The sequence below is a fragment of the Nanorana parkeri genome, unplaced genomic scaffold (genome assembly GCF_000935625.1).
Source record: "Nanorana parkeri isolate BGI_ZX_2015 unplaced genomic scaffold, ASM93562v1 scaffold476, whole genome shotgun sequence".
Taxonomy (NCBI): Eukaryota; Metazoa; Chordata; class Amphibia; order Anura; family Dicroglossidae; genus Nanorana; species Nanorana parkeri.
This window is the reverse complement of record NW_017306744.1, coordinates 222340-242023: the sequence shown is the minus strand read 5'-3', so window position 1 is coordinate 242023 and position 19684 is coordinate 222340. Positions and strand designations below refer to the sequence as shown.

Below are 19684 nucleotides of genomic sequence, written 5' to 3'. Positions count from 1 at the left end.
GATTTATCTCAACTGGAGCAGATTTGCACTGCAACCGATCAGCCTCTCTGTCTCATTTTCAAATCTTACCTGAGCAAACTGAAGAGAGATGCTGATTGGTTGCCATGGGCAACTGCGCCAGATTTTGTCTGCTCCAGTTTTGATAAATTCCCCCCATAGTGTTTTCTGTAAGCTGCATGCTAAAATGTGTGGGTTCTAATTTTTAGTAACAAACAAAAAAAAAAATGCTTTATACGGCTGCGTAGGAAATTATTTCTAGATTGCAAATCAGAACAAATGAGCCTGTGACTTGCGAAAGATCTTTACACAATGATAGGTGTTTCCTTTTAGTATTTTAAAACTAATGTCTGTAAGGCTTAGCATGTATGGATCTTGGTTCATCAACATCTTGATTTGGCATAGTTGTTTGGCATAGTTCCAGCAAAGCTGTACTGATGTAGTATTTAATGAACCATCTGGGTGGTGCAGGTATATCTCTGCAGGTGAATACATGCCAATAACTTGCATCTCTAGTCACTTGCAACACCCTGTATTCTTGTACGCTTGAATGGAACGTTTGTGGCTGTACCTCAGGCTTTCAATGTACACCCATATATAGGACCCATTTCTCTGCTGAACGTGATTCATTTTTCTTTAAATTGTACCTGTGCCCAAAATCCTCCACAGATTTCCTGCTACTGTCTGTTTCACCAGAGTAAGGATTAACGCTTAGGGTCTGAGAACTGACATCATCCACTAGGTGGACTATCATGCACTTTGTCCCTCCATTCACTATAGTTATAGGGGGGCACCAGGTCCCCTCTCCTGACATTTGGGACATCCACAATTATGTGCATTTAACTCCTATGAAAACGGACTGCAGAGGCTGTGAATGTGATTCAGCGCCATCCCCTTCAGTCTATCTCTGACCTTCCTGAGTTATTAGACCAGGTCACTGGTCCCTGTGACCAGTTAGATTCTGACAGTCTATCTCCAAAGAAACTGTTTTTGCTGTCCTGTAGTCTCCAGCCTTTGCCTCAGAATTTCAAGGGGTAATTTCTGACCTTCTAGATGCAGTGTGTACTACTCTGCATTTGGAGGATCAGCCTTCTGTCTCCAGCCATAGGTCTTCTAGAGCTGCTTCAGCTGCAAAAACATTATACCTGCTATTCAGGCCTGGTTCACAGCTAGGTGTTTTATCTCGCAGAACAAGAAAACCCATACAAGTCAATGGCGACAGTTCACACCTAAGCGTTATGTCATGCGTGCGATATCGCCTGTCGCGCAAAAAGATTCAGAAGGTATTTTCAGGTGGATGTCGTGCGGTTTTGGTCCTATAGACCTATCTATGCATTGAGAACCGGTTTTCAAAAGCAAAATTGCTCCCAAAAAAACCACAGCATGACAAACATGCGAAAACAGCTCAACAACCGCATTTGCCTAGGTGTGAACCAGGCCTCAAGGTATTTTTCTATGTGGAAGCACTCTTCCGCCTGGGCTCCACCTGAGTATGTGCTGGCACTGTTTGCTTTGGAGAAAATTTGTTAAACAGTTAGTCTATTCCAATGTGGATCCACCACTGACCCACCTTAACAGGAGCAGAAGGATAAAAGGCGTGCTTACCTTTAAGGATTCTACTGACAGGCAGCTAGAATCACTTCTTTATATCCCAGTTTGAACTGGGTGGCTCTCCCCTTATTCCTGTGTTGGCAGTGACTTTAATCTTTTAAACCATGTCAGCGTTAGATCCTTCAAAAGGATCTCTCCACCACTGGGGTAGACCCGTTTCATGGAGCATGTGGAACATATCTGGAGCCTTATGTTTCAGTTTCGATTGCTTGTTACATGCATCTAAGCTTATGTTCCACATTGGTCTCATGTCTATATAGATGTACAGAACATTTTACTTTTGCTGCGGGGATACTAATGCCATACCCAAAGAGCATCTGACTCGCTTAGCCTTCGAGGGACATCCTCTTTCTAGACCTGCACTTAATACCGCAATTAGCAATTCTACAGGAAGCCAGAGTGGACACGTACCTCAAGGTCGGAGGTATAGGAAGAGGTCAGCTGAATCCCACCGTTTTTCATCTACTTCTGCAGTAGGTGCTTTCAGAGCCTGACTCCCACTCAGCTCTTTAGGGCTTGAAGTCAGAGGTCAGCTAACCCCTCTGAAAAGCATCCCACACAAAGCTGCACCCACTTCCACAAGTGGGGGACCTATTGTGCATGTGTCCTGATGGGTCCCTGCGTCATTTTCTTCAGAGTAATTCAGGTGCAGAGAATCCTCCTGTGGTCCCACAGTCTAATCCTTTGCCTCTGTTGCTCCCTTTAGTGGCACCTTTCTATGTCCCCTGTGTTATTGCACAGAACAAAACACCTTCCCCAGTTTTCCTGGATTCTTTGCTCCAGTCCATATGTTAATACAGTTTCTGGAGCTGTGCCCCATCCGGGTTCCCACTCCCTTCCTCAGGAGAATCCCCTATCCTTGGGACATGAAAATCCTCTCGTGGTATATGGTACCCCCCGGTGTCCCTCCTTTCTAGAGGTACATCCTGATCTACAAGGTCCAACAGGGCCGGCTCTGGCTGTCACCTACCTAAATAAGTTCTTGATTCTTGTGTTCAGTCTATTGCCCTTTCCTGGCATCCACTTTGTGAAATGCTCAGACCTCCTCAGATCCTACGTGGTGGACGGAGGTCATAACTGGAGTGCCCTTTGCTTCCCTGGATTTTTAGCAGGTGGAACACCCTAGCTTGCACTGCAGGTACTCTCAGCTGGAGAATATGCCTAGAGGACTTTGTGGGACCTCTTCACCTAGAAATAGGTTTTCCTTCTTAGCAGTTCTGCTAAGGTTCTGGTCTCTCGCTCCACGGCTGTTGATGCTTCACTGGACCTGGGGAAATCGGGAGCTTCTTAGACCCATGAATGTGGTCTGGGTTAGGCAGGCTCCACATTATTTTGCAAGGCCTCGGCGACACCTCTGGGTGTCAGAGAGAATGCTTTAGTTTCATGCTCTGTGTCTTTTGGTGGTTCCCATTTCACCAGTCTGGGGCTGAGGGCTAACTTCTTCTATTCATGCCTTCCCTTGTGTGGGTGCCTCCCTTGCACCCTTCTTCAGTCACTTTGACTTTGTTGGATGAAATCTTTGAGTTCTCTAGAAGTCTCAGGTATCGCTTCACATCCCTTGTGGGCTATTGCGTGATGCTGATACCATAACTTCTCTGGTATGCATCACTTAGGAAGATTGGCATTAGTCAGAGTTTCCATCCCCTTGATCTTTAGGGTTATCCCTCCATTCCTTTCATGTAGCCCAGATCGTCTTTCTTCCCTGGATGTGTTTTTTGTCCTAGGTGCCCTCTCAAGATGTGTTTTTCTTCTGGGGGTTGCCCCAGTGTTTTCTTTAATTCCTATTCAGCCTTTTTTTCTTGTGGTTATACCTGTTTTGGTGGGCTCTGGTTGTTCAGCTTCTCATTGGTTTAGTTCCCTACCATGTGGGAGTCCTTTCTATGTGCAGTGTCCTTTATCCTGTTCTGGAGCATCAGGTTGATTCTCCATGCTCTTGCTTTGGTCGCGTTGGCAGGTTTCCCTTTCTGGTAGGGGTTGCCACCTCATCTACACCAGCTGGCAGGGACTTTAGAAAAAGTGAACATGCTCTTGACATTGTTTGATTGGTGCTTGATTAGTTGTTTTATAACCCATACTTGTACATTTTCTGCTACCCACTCAGTTGGACATGTGTTTATTTCAGTTTATGTGCACAGAGGGGTTTTCTTTTTTTTGCCAAAGATAGAAAATGCATTGACCTTACAGCTGAATAATACCTGTACAAAGTGGATTGCTGTAATTAAATTGGCAGCACCAGTTGGAAGAGGAATAGGATGGTGTAAATGGGGTTCTTCAGAATGATTTTTTTAACTTTACAAACTTCTTACATGATGCTGCAAATGAGAACATACCGATCCCCTTTTGGGACTGTGGATGACATGTAGATGAGCATCTGGTTACAGTTGTGTATACAAATCAGTCTGAAAGGTCCTTTTTCACTTGATTGTAACTGCATTATCCAATGACAGTCCGCTGGATCAAGGAGAGCGAAACCTATCTAATTGCCCAATATCTGCAGATGTTTCAGTTAATTTAGATTTTAAAGAATACTGCCACCCAAAACGTTCTTTCAGTTGTGTGAGTTTCTAGCAAGCTGAATCGCACAATAGTGTTTTGGGGTGTTTTTTTTTTTTTTTTTAATACCTTTTTTGATGATTTTATTGGCAAAATTACCACCAGAATCCAGTTTCACCTAACCACCACGACCATTACAAAACAAATGGTGTTCCCCTCTACTGACATTTAGAGGATCAGCCTTCTGGTCCCTGAGACAATTAACCACACTGTGAGAATTTTCTGCCAGTGGAGTTTGAAATGCACCAAATGGGCGTTTTGTCTCAAACTTGGGGGTTATGTACAAAATGAATGTTTCAGGTGGTGTTGATGGTTTACTTTATTTTGTTGAATGTTTGGCATATGGTGGCAATTGCATGCATCAGTAATGTATTTTTTAGTTGGATGAACATTGCAGAAATTCAAACATTTACTTTTTTTTTTTTTCCCCCCTACGCCAGGCCAATGATTACACAGTTGAGGTGGCTCAAAAGCCAGGGCTACATGAAGGTGTCGATACAATGGCTCTGCGACTCCTCAGTCAACAAAAGGCTCATGAAAGATTCAAGACATACGCAGCACCATCTCTATCACAGCAATGACCACCAGTCTCTTCCCTGTGTTAATTGTTCAGATGTGACAAGCTAATCCTTTTCATAAAAAAACTCGTTACCAAAATGAAGTCCAGTCATACTTTTACTCGGCTGCCAGAACGAAAAAAAACATAAAATAATAGTGGATTGCAAAATGGTATTGACATGAAGGCACTGACATGCAGTGACAGCAAAGTGCAAGCCTACAAATGTTGCTTAATGGACAACTCTTGCAAGTTTTGGAAAATTACCTTGTTGGCAATACCTCATTCCCTTCAATAAGTGCATTATTCACCGCAGCCCAATCCTAACTGTTGTGATTATGTTTGCAATAAATTATGCTTTCATGATATGCTGCTCCCACACACACACCCCTCCACTGACTTGGAAAGCAGTTGGCCTGTCTGTTGCCTTGTATACCCATTGAGTTCTGGCTGCACATGCACTGCTGAGAAGAATTTCACTCTATATCATGTGGCTCTCTGCAGGCCACACAGCCTGGATTTTGGAGAAGCAGCATTTCAATAAGTAACATCTAAAGCTGGCCATACACCTTACAACCATTGCACGACTTTCGTTGTGTGATGGTTGTAAGGAGATTAAAATTTCATACGATCTGCCCATCTTGGACAGATCGCATTTGCGATCAGCTTCCGATGATTCCAATGCTGAGCGGGCAGTGTGCGCTTGCCCACACCGGCCGTTCGGCATTTGTCTTCCAAGCACGCCACTAACCCGGCGAAAATCGTATAATTTTCGAGCGGGGTCAGAAAAGAAGTGCGACCGTACAGTAGAACCGGTCGCACGCCTTCCATACACCTGCCGATTATCGTACGATCGCGGGGATCACCCGTACGATAATCGGCAGGTGTATGGGCACCTTAACACAAATATCAACATTTGGGGGTGGGGGGAATCTTTAATAGTTACCTTATCCTTTAATGGTTTTATTCTATCAATATTTTGTATATATATATGTATGTTAAACAAAAACTTTTGTACAGTCTGAATTTGTATTACTTTGTGTATAAAATGTATATGTCCATTTGTTGAAGGTTGTGAACTTTTTCTGAACTCTCACGGGTTGCTCTGTATGAGGAAGATGTGGCACAATCTTAATTCTGCTGTATGACGCTGGGTGATTGACACACTGAAACCAACAGTATATTATATGGCTTTTGGAACAAGGTCATTTAGGAAGTTTCCACTTTATTGATTTTTCAAGATGATAGTGGCAGAATGTATTGTTCTGGGTATAGAGGTCAATAGAAATCTTCTGGCCATGCAAGACAAAGAGTTTTGGATTTTTTTAAATTTTATGGATTTTTTTTCAATTTGATATCTTTCTTATCCATTGGCCAGTACTGGATAACACTGCCCACAACCATCATGCCTCTGTTTTGTAGGAAAGTAGTACTGAGAGCAATAAACAGGTGGAGGGACCTGTGTCTCTTAATGGACTCCAAGAAAATGATTTTACAGTGAGTACAAAACTCCTACTTTCTTTCTAGTCCATTGAGGGACACAGGAAGTCTTAGAATATCAGTATTACGCTTTTAGAAGAAAAACACTGGAAACAAAGAAAAACCCGTTTGGCCAGCCCAGGATCACCCCATCCACAACAATCGCCTTAGTTTTTTCTAGTGTCTTCAGGAGAGTGAATGTGTGTTCCCCCCCAGCTCTGCTGTGCTTTGTTTACCCTCAACATCTGGTATATTCATGCTGGCTATATTAACTTCTGGAAGTCTCTTCAGTCAGCTAACAGCGATGGTAGATTCTTGCATAATACGTTTAAACCTTGGAAGTTTCCCTGGTTAGCAAAGAAGCGCTCCAGAAAGCACAGGATTCAGCTTTTTAGTTCAGGCCAATATGCCTGGGGATTCCTTCCTGAGTTATCGGGACCACGGCTGTGGCAGTTCTTCTAATCTAACCCCATCTCTAGGTGCCCACACACCTTACAATTTTTAGCTGCAGATTTTCTGTGGTCAGATGGAAAAAGTGCAACAGATTCCTCCATCTACATTAAACTGTGTGGATGGAGTAATCTCCACCGGGGCCAATCTGTTGCACTTTTTCCATCTGACCACAGAAAATCTGCAGATAAATTGTAAGGTGTGTGGGCACCTTTTAAGCTTCCTTGTTATGCATTATCAGGTCGTATGCCCTGTTGATGATTTTTTTCTTATACGCTCTTCCTACAGAAGCTGCTACACTTACTGGACAGTGAGGGAGGGAAATACTTTCTCTTTTTACCCTTCTTTACCTCCTATATAGGTTTACAGGCTGTGTATTCTATAATTAAGTTGGGATTAACCTCCTTTTATTGTCTTTCGATGAGAGTTAGGTGCATTTTAGCTGCTGGGCAAATCTTATGTGCAACTGCCATTTTGTAATTTCAGCCATTTGCATGTGGACCAGTACTTGATGACACACTGGGCAGGCATGTCTTATACCCATAACATCATTGAGCCTTTATACTAGCTTCCTTCGGCCAGCAGTATTGTGGGTACACAGACACAAGTTTGCTTCACACAGCACCTGTACCATGTGCTTTTCCCATCTCCACACCGAGCCAAACTTTTTTTATCCATCATCATCATTCTAGTGCAATTAGACAGCTATGTTACCAATAGTATGTAAAAAGCATTTGAAGGTCAGTCTGTTTTAAACTCCACTGAATGCTGTTTCCTGACCATCCCCTCTGGCACTCCAGGTGTGGTTCAACGTTGGATTTTTAAAGTGGCATCATTATGTGCCACTGCTGGTCTTAACCTTCAGCACCACAGGACTTGGCTGTCATTTGGCTCTTATTTGAAGGGGACTCCTTATGGTCTGGTTCAGCTATGTTCTGTGGGCCATCTCTGACCCTTAGGTCATTATCATCCTTTGTCTCCCCTCCTCTATTAAATCTGACACACTGGACTTCTCTGATTCGGGTCAGGATGTAGACTCTATGCCCCATATTTTGGTCTGTGGCTTACACCCACATTTTAGGATTAGTTTTTCTTATTGCAGCGGTCAGATTTACTTTACAATTTTGAAAAGTGTTTATTTAGTAATTTTACAGTTTCAAATAGAGAAAAAGAAAGCAATGCACACTGCAAATAAGAACAGACACTCGTACACACAGATATTTACAACCACCCCTGCCCCCAACCTCCATTCAACATTATCCATTGAGATTGCAGAATGCCACCCACGTTCACAGATCAGGTACCTCAATGGCCAGTAGTGATACCCTAACACTGGGGGAACTCTTAAAATTAGTAGCACAATGGCCTATGCTTACAATTGTACATTGTCTAACCATGGACAAATGGCTCTAATTTTTAAGTCAGCTCTGCCAGTCTGCTTTAAACCCCCAGAGTAAAATATCGGCAGTTAAAATTTTTTGTAAAAAATATTGTTTTACTGTTATTAAATCTATATTTTGAGTAACAAAAATGCATTCAATTTTATTTTAGTGACACAATAAAATCAATATTTTGGTAAAAACATTAGATTGTGCCGAATAGATACCATGAAACATTAAACAAATGTGGCTTTGAAAAGCCTTTACAGCTCCTGTATTGTGTAGTGAATGAAAGCCCTGGAATGATTGCTCTCACTCCACCATGTGTGGTGATATTTAATGTGTGGCACAATCATTGTTTTTTTGTAGACATGTACACCCAACTTGTATATTTGTATTTACTGGGGCACAAGGCTTTTATTTATTGGGGGGGGGGCGCTAAGCTTGATTTATTTTCAACATGTTTGTGCTTTTATTGATAATGTCACCTCTGCATTCTGTTGAAGCAGATGAAGGACAGGCAGTGCTGGATCAGCTTCTTTCCCCAGCCATAGCAGCCAGGGTTTGACAGCTCGGAGCCCAGAAGTGCACAGAATGTAACGCTACCAGCTTTATACTACCAAGGGGAGAGGAGCAAACTGAAGTTCGCCGTGTCCCACTACTCTCCCTCCTAACCCATACCATGGAAGTCCTGAGAAATGGTGGAGCGTGGGTTAGGGGAGTTGCCTTTCCCAGCATGTAGAAGTGGTCATTGGGTGGCTTTACTGTCAACTAAATCACTTCTAGAAGATAGCAAGCTTTACACAGAAAAAAACAAATCCCCTCCCCCCAGGTGTACATTTCCTGCTGCATAGTATACATTTTCCAATAGCAGGCCATTACTATATATACATTTCCCAGAATGTGTTTTTTAAAAGTAATATTCGACATCCAAGAGCCACTAAGACTGATGATACACAAGGTTGTTTTTTTTTTGATGTCTTGTAATAGATTACTTAAATGTGCCATTGATTGAAATGTGTTAATTTTATGAACGCTTCTTCTCAACACATTTTGCAGCGGCAAGATTTAGTGATCGTTTTCCTACAAATGTGTAATGGTGCCTGTACGTATTATGCAACCTCCTTGTTGTTTTGGATAAAGTAATGAAAGGTTAGAGCCTCTCATATTTTTATTGTAGTCTTTCCTTATTAGGGAGATTTCTTCTCCCATCATGGGTGAAGGGGTAAGGAAAGGGGGTCTTTGGGGTACAGAGGTAATGTTGACCAAATATGATCCATACCATATTTGGTCAATGAGGTCAGCCAGGTCTTGTCAGTTGCAGCGCTGACTGGCGGAACGGACGGGGGAGGGGGCGGGTACAGCTGGCTCTGCCTCTAGATAGGCAGAGCCAGCTGTCAGTCACGCAGCTGGCGGATCCCGGCATAATTGTCGGGATCCGCTTCAGCGTCTTAGTATACCGTGAGCAGCAGCTCACGGTATACTGTTGCGTCTCAGTATACCGCGAGCTGCAGCTCGCGGTATACTGAGCCTAGGGTAACGGGAGGACGCTAGTTTGTGTTACCCGTTACCCTAAGGAGAACTATGGGGAAAAGCCTTAACCCCATAGTTCTCCTTTTAAAGTCCATTCATACATGTCCTGTTCACAGCTCTCCATACCATTTTTTTCCTCAAAAATGCTTGCAAATTGCTCCATACGTGCATTGCTTACAGCTCCCTCGCGTGTCCTGTAGAGCTGCCTGGACTGGATTGATATCACATTCTGGCTCTCAGCATCTGTACAGGGCGCACATGGGAGTTGCACAAGCAATACACATATAGATGTCAGTGTTTCTGAGGGCCCATTCACACTAGTACAGTGTGTTAGATGCACAGTCCAATGCGATTAACGCACTGTACCATGCAATCGCACCTACCGCAGGTTCTGGGGCAGGAGGTGCGTTGCCTTTTGCCTGCCTGCTGTGCTTTCCAGTGCGGTACGACTTGGGTCGCAACTTAATGACCAAGGACAAGTGTGGCTCCTGAGGTTACACAGGTTGAGAACCTTATATGCTTTAACCTCTTGCCGTCCGCCCGTAGTAGAAAAACGGACGGACGGCACTGCTGCATTGGCGGGTTGCCGTCGCCAGACGGCATTTTTTTTCTGCTCGCGCGCGCCCCCTAGCGGGCACGCACGGGCAGAAAAGACCCGTCCAATGCGAACACCCGGTACCGGGTGTTTCACATATAGGCGATCAGCGGGTCCATAGCCCGCCGATCGCCATAAATGTTTTTGTTTGCGTCCGCATCAGTTTTTTTTTTTGTCCCCCCCTGACCCCTCACCTTGAATCCCGGGATCCGCTGCCCCATCTGCGGCCCGGGATCGGCTCGGAGAGCGTCAGGAGGAGGAGGACGGGAAATCAGCTCCTTGCTGATCCCCGTCCGGGCTGTGAATGCAGAAGTGATGTGTATTACATCACTTCCGCATTCACCTGTCAGTCATCTGGCTGCTATAGCCCGAGAGAAGAAGCTGATGAAGCAGATCTCTGCTTCATCAGCTTCTTTTGGGGTCCACAGGTGACTTTAGGGGTCCTAGAGACCCCTAATGTCTCCATAAAGAGGACCTGTCAGTGTGCCTTTGCTATTATATAGGGGGATTGTTATCCCCCTATATAATAGCAATAACAATAAGTGCAAAAAAATTAATATAAATAAAAATAAATAAAAGTCACATATAAAAAAGTAAAATAAAATAAAAGTCAGATATAAAAAAAGGGGAAAAAACCCCCCAAAATGTTTAACTCCCCCACCCCCACGTTTACGCGCCTATAAACGTAAATACGCGTCCGGTGCCCCAGCGCGCAAAAATTACAATTGCGCTACACATGTTACATATCGCCGCGAACGTCGCAGTGAGAGCAATCATTTTAGGGCCATCAATCACTGATAACACTAAACTGATGAGCGGTAACAGCTTTTAAAGCGTCGCCTATGGCCAATTTTGGGTATTATCGTTTTTTGAGGTTTCGCGCGCGCACGCAATTTTAAGGCTTGACATGTTTAGTGTCTTTTTACCCGACGTGACCCCATCTTTTATATTTTACCAAAAAATTGGGTAATAATAAATGTTTTATCATTTAATATAGGGGAAACTGTTTTTTTTTTTAAATTTCGGTAATTTTTCCTTAATATAGTAAAAAAATAAAACCCCCAGTGGAGAATAAATACCACCAAAAGAAAGCTCTATCTGTCCCCAAAAAAGGGTATAAAATTCATTTCAGTACAGCGCTGCATGACGGAATAAATGTCAGTCAAAGTACCGCAGCGCTGAATACTGAAAAATGGCCTGGATGGGAAGGGGGTTTAACACCGCGGATGTCAACTGGTTAAAGCAGTGGTTCTCAACCTGTGCAACCTCAAGACCCACATTTATCCTGGGTCATTAAGTCGCGACCCAAGTCACACTGCAATGGAACGCAAGGCATTAGGAACCGTGCGTTCCGGTGCGGGCGTACGCACTGTGGGTGGGAGGTGTGTTTGGGGTACCATTCAAATGAATGGCAGCGCAACACACCTCCCACACCAGAATGCATGGTTGGTGCAATTGCGTGGTACAGTGCGTTAATTGCACGGTCTATGCGATTAACGCACTGTGCCAGTGTGAATGGGCCCTCAAAAACACTGACATACATACAGACACAATCTCACACATTCAGACATTCTCACACACTTTTTAATACATACAGACACAATCTCACATATTCAGACATTCTCACCTTTTTTAAGGTCCACCCACTCTCCCTACCTTACGAGAGCTGGAGTGGATACTCAGCCTGAGGTCCAGTGCGCTATGACGGAGCTCCATTCATATGTGCATTGCTTGTACAGCTCCCCTGCGTGCCCTGTAGAGGTGCCGGGAGCCAACATGTGATGTCACTCCGGTCCAGGCACCTGTAAAGGACACGTAAGCAATGCATGCACGTATAGATGGAGCTCCCTAACAGCCATACCCCCATCCCATCCCACCTCAAGCTAACACTCGGCGCCGGGCAGCATATTTTGAATGGCTGCTTGGCATGAGAACTGACAGTGCTGCACTGGGGGGAGGTAGAGGAGCCTCTCACCTAGGAAAATGGAAGGCATGCGGCGACCCACTGAACATGGGGTCGCGACCACTTTTGGGTCACGATCCACCAGTTGAGAACCAAGGCTTTAAAGCATATATGGATCATGTCACAAAGGTTGTGAAGCCTCTACCACTGAGCAGCCTAGCCCAATACCAGTGGTTTTTTTTCTGTAATGTCCGATTCATCTCCAGTGTGGGAGTTTTCTGAGGAATGGGAAAGCTTTTCTTGTATTTCCTTTCATAAGAAAACAACAGGCAACAGGACCAGGCCAATGTGGCTGTTATACATAGTTTATGAATTTCAATACCCAAGTACCGAAATCTTTCAACCAGCTTTAACGGACAGGTGGCAGAATTGAAGGAAAGATTGTTGGTTCAATGGAAAAATGGTTGACTTTTCCCAGTAGGGAATGCCCAAACTTCCTGATTAAGAATAGCAATCTGTGTAAGGCTTGGCCATATACCTGTCAATTTATTTTGTTCAATCCGTGGGCTGAACGGAAGAAATTGACGTGATTCCGCCATCAACACAAACAGTGTGTCGATATAGGAATTGCCGCTGTTTGCATTGTGCACCTGTCAGAATACCCAATCAGAACGGGCAGCTCATTGGCTGCCGGCTCTGATCATACAAAGATTTTCCAGCAGGCTCCTTTGATTAGCTGATTGAGGAATGGCGGCTGAAAGGGAGCCAACAGCCCCACACAATGCAAATTTTGGCCGCTACATAAAAAAACGCCCAAAATTTGGTCAATGTATGGGCACCTTAAGGAGGTCTGCGAGTCTGACAGGTAAATCGACATGTCATCTGCATAAATTGAGACCTTTTCCTTCAAATCATGAATAGGCCTATAATACCTGGGTCTGAGCACAAGGGTTTTGGCAAAGGTTCTATGGCAAGTATGAAGAGTAAAGGCGAAAGCTCACATCCTTGTCTAGTTTCTAAATATGTGTGAATATCAAATTATTAATATGCATTTGGGCTTTGGGTTTATAGTAAAGGAGTCTGACCCACTGAATGAGAGTTTCCAAACCCAAATGTATCTAGTACCTTTTGGTACTAGATACATAAGGCCATTCGACTAAGTCAAATGCCTTTAGGGTGCCCATGGCCACTATACACAGTGCAATTTGATTGTACAACAAATCCCATGAGGCCCCACCAAGAAACTTTCATTACAACTTACTGGTAAGGGACCAGGTATCCAACACACCCGAAGTGTCAGATACCAGCAGTGCTTGTAGCTCTGAAAGAGACTCAAACGGTAAGTCTTCTTTTACAGGGTAAGTATTTTTACCTAGTTAAAAGAAAATCTATATTTTGGTGACTTAGCGGGTTGCTATAAAGTCACTATGTTTAATAGTAAGGGGGAAGAAAGGCAATTCCAGCAAAATATGAAACTAAAGATGAACTTAATGGTGGAAGCTGTGCCCAAAAAAGGCCAAAGCAGAGAAAGAATTTCTACTTATCAGTATTGTTTGTGATCTCCCTGACACTGATCTTTTCCCCCATTACTGATGCCTAGCTCTGTCTTTAGATGGCCTTCTTGGTAGAAGCTGGGCTTTGCTTCCTCATGTCAGAGCTGCTCCCCTAATGACCGATAAAGAAATAATCAAGCAGCAGGGGAGGTGAACGAAGCACAGATAGATCTACAGAATGAAGCAGGGAGAGGCATGCAATACAGATTCCTCCCCAGCAAGCAGCACATTAATGGCATCACCAAATCCCATGAGACTAGCAGTAGCTCCTTAGATAATCTCACACTGCAGATATACAGCTATGAGGCGGTAGGCACAAACTTGCATACTACAAAGGTATTTTTCACAAGAAATTCAAGACAAAGGGTACATTGTTCAGGGTACTATATAGGTGCAATTAACATTTCTAGGTGTTCCCTATAACATAGAAACCCTTCACTGTCCATTAACACCATCACACCTCTAAGTGTGTTCATTGCCTACTGTACTGCTGCACATTGTGGTTCCTTCCACCGTTCCATACATCACTACTGTGTCCTATAGGGATGACTCGGGCTGGCTGATGGAGCCATAGAGCGCATAGGGAGGTGCACAGTATCTGGCACTTCAAGAAATGTTAAAAGGTAGAAGATCTTTCAGCAAGATTATTTCTTCAATGCAGATCACGTGTTATTTAACCCTAAGGGGCTCATTTATTCAAATAAATAAAAGGGGAAAACCTGCCCAGTGACCAATTAGTTTCACATTTTATATCCAGATATATGAAACATGTTATCTTGTCCCAATACTGAATGCAAATTCTCTTTCTTTTCTATAAACTTTCATCTACGAATTCTGTGTATGATAAAATGTAACGGCTCATTAGATCTAGATGACGTAAGATCAGACGTTTCCCAATTGGTCGGATCTTATTAATAAGTCAGGGTGCAGGGAAAATAAACACAACCACAAGTAGGGAAAAAAAAGGATTGTAATGATTATTCAAATGTATTATATACATAAAACAGATCATGTGAATGATGTTTTCTCAAAGCATTTCATTTAATGACAGATGTTTTGTTGTTTTCCAAATGCCACTACAGGAACTCCCTCCTGGACACAAGTTAACATAAGCTGCAATGCGGTGCCTTTAGTTAAAGCTGCAGTCCGGGACCAGAATTAAATAAAAAGGCCACTAAATTCAGTTATGTACCGATGTAACAATCCTTATATGCCTTCTAAAATGCAACTAATGGATATAGCTAAATGTTACCTAGGATCAGCCTTTAAAGAAGAACTCCAGGAAAATATTTTAGTAACCCTTGCAGTAGGGTTAGCCACACTGTTTGTTTTTGTCTAGGTGCTAAAAAAAAAGTTATACTCACCTGAACTGCTGAGCCGGCTCGCTCTCAGACGGTCCCAGGAGCCTCTCTACCCTTCCGCTACGGCGGTCTAAGGTTGCAAAAATCATTACATTTTATACAAAGTGTATAGACGTGAGCACGCGAAGGAACATTTCAGTGCTACAGCATAGCTGGACACAGGCCTCAGAGACCGGGAAAGCAGGAAGCCAGTTCAGTTGAGTATAACTTTTTTTTATCATCTAGTCAAAAACAAGCAGTTAACCCTTGCAGTGCGGGGGTAGCCCCACTTCAAGGGTTAATAAATGTTTTGCCCGGAATTCTTCTTTAAACCAATGTAGAGTCTGGAATGTGCTAACGAGAGCAGAGAGATGACTTCCCAAGTCTGCTGCTGTTCATTCACTGTCCAATCACAGGTTGGAGGCAGGAAGGTGACCTTAGGCTGGGTTCACACCTTTTTTATGCTTGTTTTTCTCGCGTTTTTTCATTCAGTGAAATGCGAGTTTCACTGGCGGTATGATTTTTTTTTTTAGTTGCACTTTTAAACTTCCAGCCGGCTCTGCCCCCCTGCAATACGGCCACTCGCAAGGGACGGAACCTGGAAGTCGGCAGCCGCCGAAGACACAGCGGGGATCGCGGACAAGGTAAGACCTGTACGCTGTATTCCCGAGTGTGGCTCGGGGTTACCGCTTTGTTAACCCCGATCCACACTCGGGAATACCAATGGCAACGCGCTGCAACGCCCCAAAGAAGCTCCTGTACTTCTTTGGGCGTAGGGCGTTCTGCAGCGCGTTCTTACGCGCTGTAAAACGCCCAGGTGGGAACCATGCCCGTAGGCAATCATTGGTTTTCACATGCTGAGCGTTTTACAGAGTGTAGGAACGCGCTGTAAAACGCCCAGGTGTGAACCAGGCCTTAGATGTGTTGCTCAACTGCAGAAGAAGAAAAAAAAAAAAAAAGATGGGTCAACAAACTGGCTGCGTTGTCTGGTATGACTATGTAAATCTCAGGAATGGATGGATAGAAATATAGATCTTGGCAGGTAAAACTGCCCAATATATGCATTGCAAAGCTGTATTTAGTTTAAACGGTGTCTCTCTACTTGGTGCCCAGCGGCATGTTGAAGAGGTAGACACACACACATGCACTAAAATCACCACTTGACAGCTTATGTTGCCTAGTATCTAGGGGGAGCTTAGTTTAGCAGAGGTAAGGTATGTTTTTAAAGGAAACCTGTACTGAGAGAAATATGCAGGCTGCTTTGTTGCCCACTTTCTATTTGTCCTCTTTCTATTTGCCTGGCAGTCATCCTTTTCCTCTGACTTACAATACAGTTTAAGTTGCTGGTCATTTCAAAAGGAGACCAGTAATGAAAGCCCTCATATTTCTCTCAGCTTTTTTCACAGGGACGAATTTATCAAAACTGGAGCAGCCAAAATCTGGAGCAGATTTGCATGGCAACCAATTAGCTTCTATCTCTCATTTTCAAATCCCAACTGAGCAAACTGAAAAGAGATGCTGATTGGTTGCCCTGGGCAACTGCTCCAGTTTTTACAAATTCCCTCCATTGTGCTTCTGTTTACGAGCACACAACCAGAAGCACAATGTATCATATGCAGGAATACAATAACTGGGAGATGAACATTTTGTTTCAGCTGAATATCGACTTGTAAGTCTTCATGTGTTTTTTCACACTCTCTGTTATCTCCTGATCATTTTTGCTCCGGTTATAATAGTCTGTAAACAATCCATCTGGGTTTATCAAGTATATGATAATTGTGTGATCAACAATGTAGTCGTTATCCTCATCAGGAGGTCCAGCGCTGTAGTAGACACGATATGCCTGGGCTACCGCTTTCACCTGATCCGGCGAGCCAGTCAATCCCTTGAGTCGTGGGTGAAATTCACGAACGTACTTCGCCAGTTCTGCCACACTGTCGCGTTCCGGATCAACTGTAATGAAAACTGGCAAAACCGGGGGCACTGTGGGTTCTTTCTCAAGCAGAGACACAACAGAGCACAGCTTCTGCAGTTCATCCGGACAAATATCGGGACAATGGGTAAAACCAAAGTACATCAACACCCAGCTTCCTCGCAAGTCTTTTTTAGAACATGGCTGGCCGTTGTGGTCCAAAAGATTGAAGTCTCCCTGTCCAACAGCGATCGTTTGAAGTTGTTTTATTCGATCCAGCTTCTTTTTCTCTTCTTTTTCCCACTGCAAATAGCGCCATGCGACCACCGCAGCTCCGCCAATAGCAACAGTTACAAGCAACCTTGCTCGCAAGGTAATAGGAGACTTTGTAGAACCTGATTGCTGAGGTTTCTGTAGACAAGGAGATGTAAACAAGGATCTTGCAGGGGCAACACGTTTCATATATTTTCCTTCAGTAACAAATGTGACGAAGCTTGTTCCTCTTTGCTTCATGAAGTGGCATGGCGGCCATCTGCAGAAATGTTGGATATTACTTAACATCCTAAAAAACAAACGCTCAGTTAATAAAACTCAAATCGGCTAGTTTTTCATTCGATTGTGCAGAAATATAAGCACAGTGAGGTGTGTTACCAGATTGTTTTGGTGCCGCTCATTTCTAAATACCAGAGGAAGTAATAATAGCCCTTAGCCTTTTAAAGAATAACTCCGGGGGAAAATATTGTTAGCCCTTGTAGTGGGGCTACACCTGCACTGCTCGTTTGTTTCTAGGTGCAAAAAATAAGTTGTAACCATTCAGCTTCTATTCTCAGTTTGTTCAGTTAAGCTTTGAAAGTGAAAGCTAATTTGTTGCTATGGGTAACTGCTCCAGAGTCTGTCTGCTCCAGTCTTAGTAAACTGCCCTCTGTGAATGATCTCAGAAGAGGAATTGAACTGGAGGTAAGCTGCATTTGCCTATTGACACTATAGCCCAACACATGCTGGCACATGCCCTCAGTGCCCTTTCACACCATACTGCAACAAAAAATGCATGTGCTTCACCATGTGATAACAGGCACAGTGCAATGCATTTTTATGTGCATTGGAATGTGTTTTATTATCATCCATTGCTGAGAGCTTTTCAGTCCTATTTCCTAGAATGGTCAAAATAATTTCCAATGTTCAGTTGCTGTGCTTTGCGTTTACATGTGTGTTATGTTAAAATGCATACTTGCTGCATATCAATGCAACTCTACAGTGTTGCAGTGGGAACGAGGTACATAATAAACCATTGTTTTTCTTCCAGTGGGAACGAGGTACATAATAAGCCTCTATGTGCACTTGCAGTGGCCTGCATTGATCCGGTGTGGAAAAACGCAGGTCAATGCACATGGTGTGAATGGGGCCTAAGCATCATTCAGTTAAAAAGTTACCGTCTGCCTTAATGTGTTTTTTTTTTTTTAAATGCTTGACAATTGCTGTATAGTATTATTTGCAAACATGGAGGGAATTAGTCAAAACTGGAGCAGACAGAATCTGGAACAGTTGCCTGTGGTGACCAATCAGCTTCTATCTTTCATTTTCAAAGCTTAACTGAACAAACTCAAAAGAGAAGCCGATTGGTTGCCATAGACAATTGCTCCAGATTCTGTCTGCTCCAGTGTTTACGAACTCCCCGTTAAGCTTTCTGTATGACAAATGATACCCATGAAAAGCTAGGCATTTTGAATGTATGAAGTCACTTTCTTGCATTATATTTTTATTGTATGACTACAGATCACACAACTAGACCATAGTATAAAACCGCCTGAACAGACAGTGATTGTATATAGACCATGGATATGAAAAGCACGTGTTGCCCCCACCCATGTACAGACCTGATTCCCCTTACACTCTCCTGTGTCTTCCTGAGAAGGTTAAAAGGCTTTTACATAACAAGGAAATAGATATCGAAGTGTCCTGACGATGTGTTATTACAGCTGCGGGGTGTCGCCATTTTCTTGAAGATCATAATGGTATTATGCATTGGTAATGAATGCACAAAAATGGCTTCCGCTTTGAGCCGCAGTTGGTTTATTTCGACCTCTTGCGACTACGTAGCAGTCGAGGCTTGGTTAGCTTCTTCCTTCGGTGCCGTGTCGCTCGTTATTGGCGCTCACACAAATGGGCGGAGTTTGTAAATAGACATGTGATAATTGGTGTGCGCGCAGAAACGTCGTCATGGCTTGTTGTTTTAAAGGGGGCAGCCTGGGGTTTGACACGACGGGCTACCATCTGTCCCTAATGTAGAAGAACTGGGTTATACTTGTAGAGTCAGATATCCCTCTTTCCTCCTCAGGTGTCCCTCTTTTTTGTCTAATATCAAAAAATTATATAACATTTTTTTAACATACTAAATACTATATGGAAACTATCACAGAAATCAAAGAGCAGAATACTTACCTGCCATGCATCAAAGACCTACCTCCCTGAATTACAGCCAAGATTTTAGCAGGCGACCTGCACCCTCTGTGTCCTTCAGACCTCATTAACACAGGCAGAAAAAACAGGCAGTTGATCCATGTTTTTATTGGACACCTACAATTTTACATGGCAGCCACTCAGGGGGGTACACCTGGTCAGGGGTGCTACACTTTTTGACGCCTTTGTTGTTGGGTAGCTAGCGTTGCTCGTTATGGGGAGGGGGAGCTGGTAGTGCTCGTTACCAGGTGGAGGGGTTGTGGAGCTGCACATTATTTGGGGGAGGGTGTCAGGGGGATGCAGTGCATGGTACCAGCGCCTCTGTACGGTGTCCCACCCAGCTCTTGGCAACCAGTAATGTCAGTG

General features: G+C 43.7%; 2 protein-coding genes across 2 annotated transcripts in view; one reads left to right on the top strand and one right to left on the bottom strand.

The window, feature by feature from the left end:
- NCAPH2 (non-SMC condensin II complex subunit H2) overlaps window positions 1-4853 on the top strand; it is a 34348-nt gene extending 29495 nt beyond the window's left edge. Inside the window, exon 21 of the mRNA XM_018560750.1 lies at window positions 4602-4853. Coding sequence (XP_018416252.1) covers window positions 4602-4742 — 141 coding nt within the window. The 3' untranslated portion in view covers window positions 4743-4853. The remainder of the gene's footprint in view (window positions 1-4601) is intronic.
- An 11718-nt stretch (window positions 4854-16571) lies between these two features.
- On the bottom strand, window positions 16572-18760 carry LOC108790471 (protein SCO2 homolog, mitochondrial). Its single transcript, XM_018560736.1, has 2 exons — window positions 18736-18760; window positions 16572-17423 (listed from the first exon to the last, which is right to left on the bottom strand). The coding sequence occupies exon 2, from the start codon at window positions 17420-17422 to the stop codon at window positions 16601-16603; it is 822 nt and encodes a 273-aa protein (XP_018416238.1). The 5' UTR covers window position 17423; window positions 18736-18760; the 3' UTR covers window positions 16572-16600.
- Between the last annotated feature and the right edge of the window lie 924 nt (window positions 18761-19684).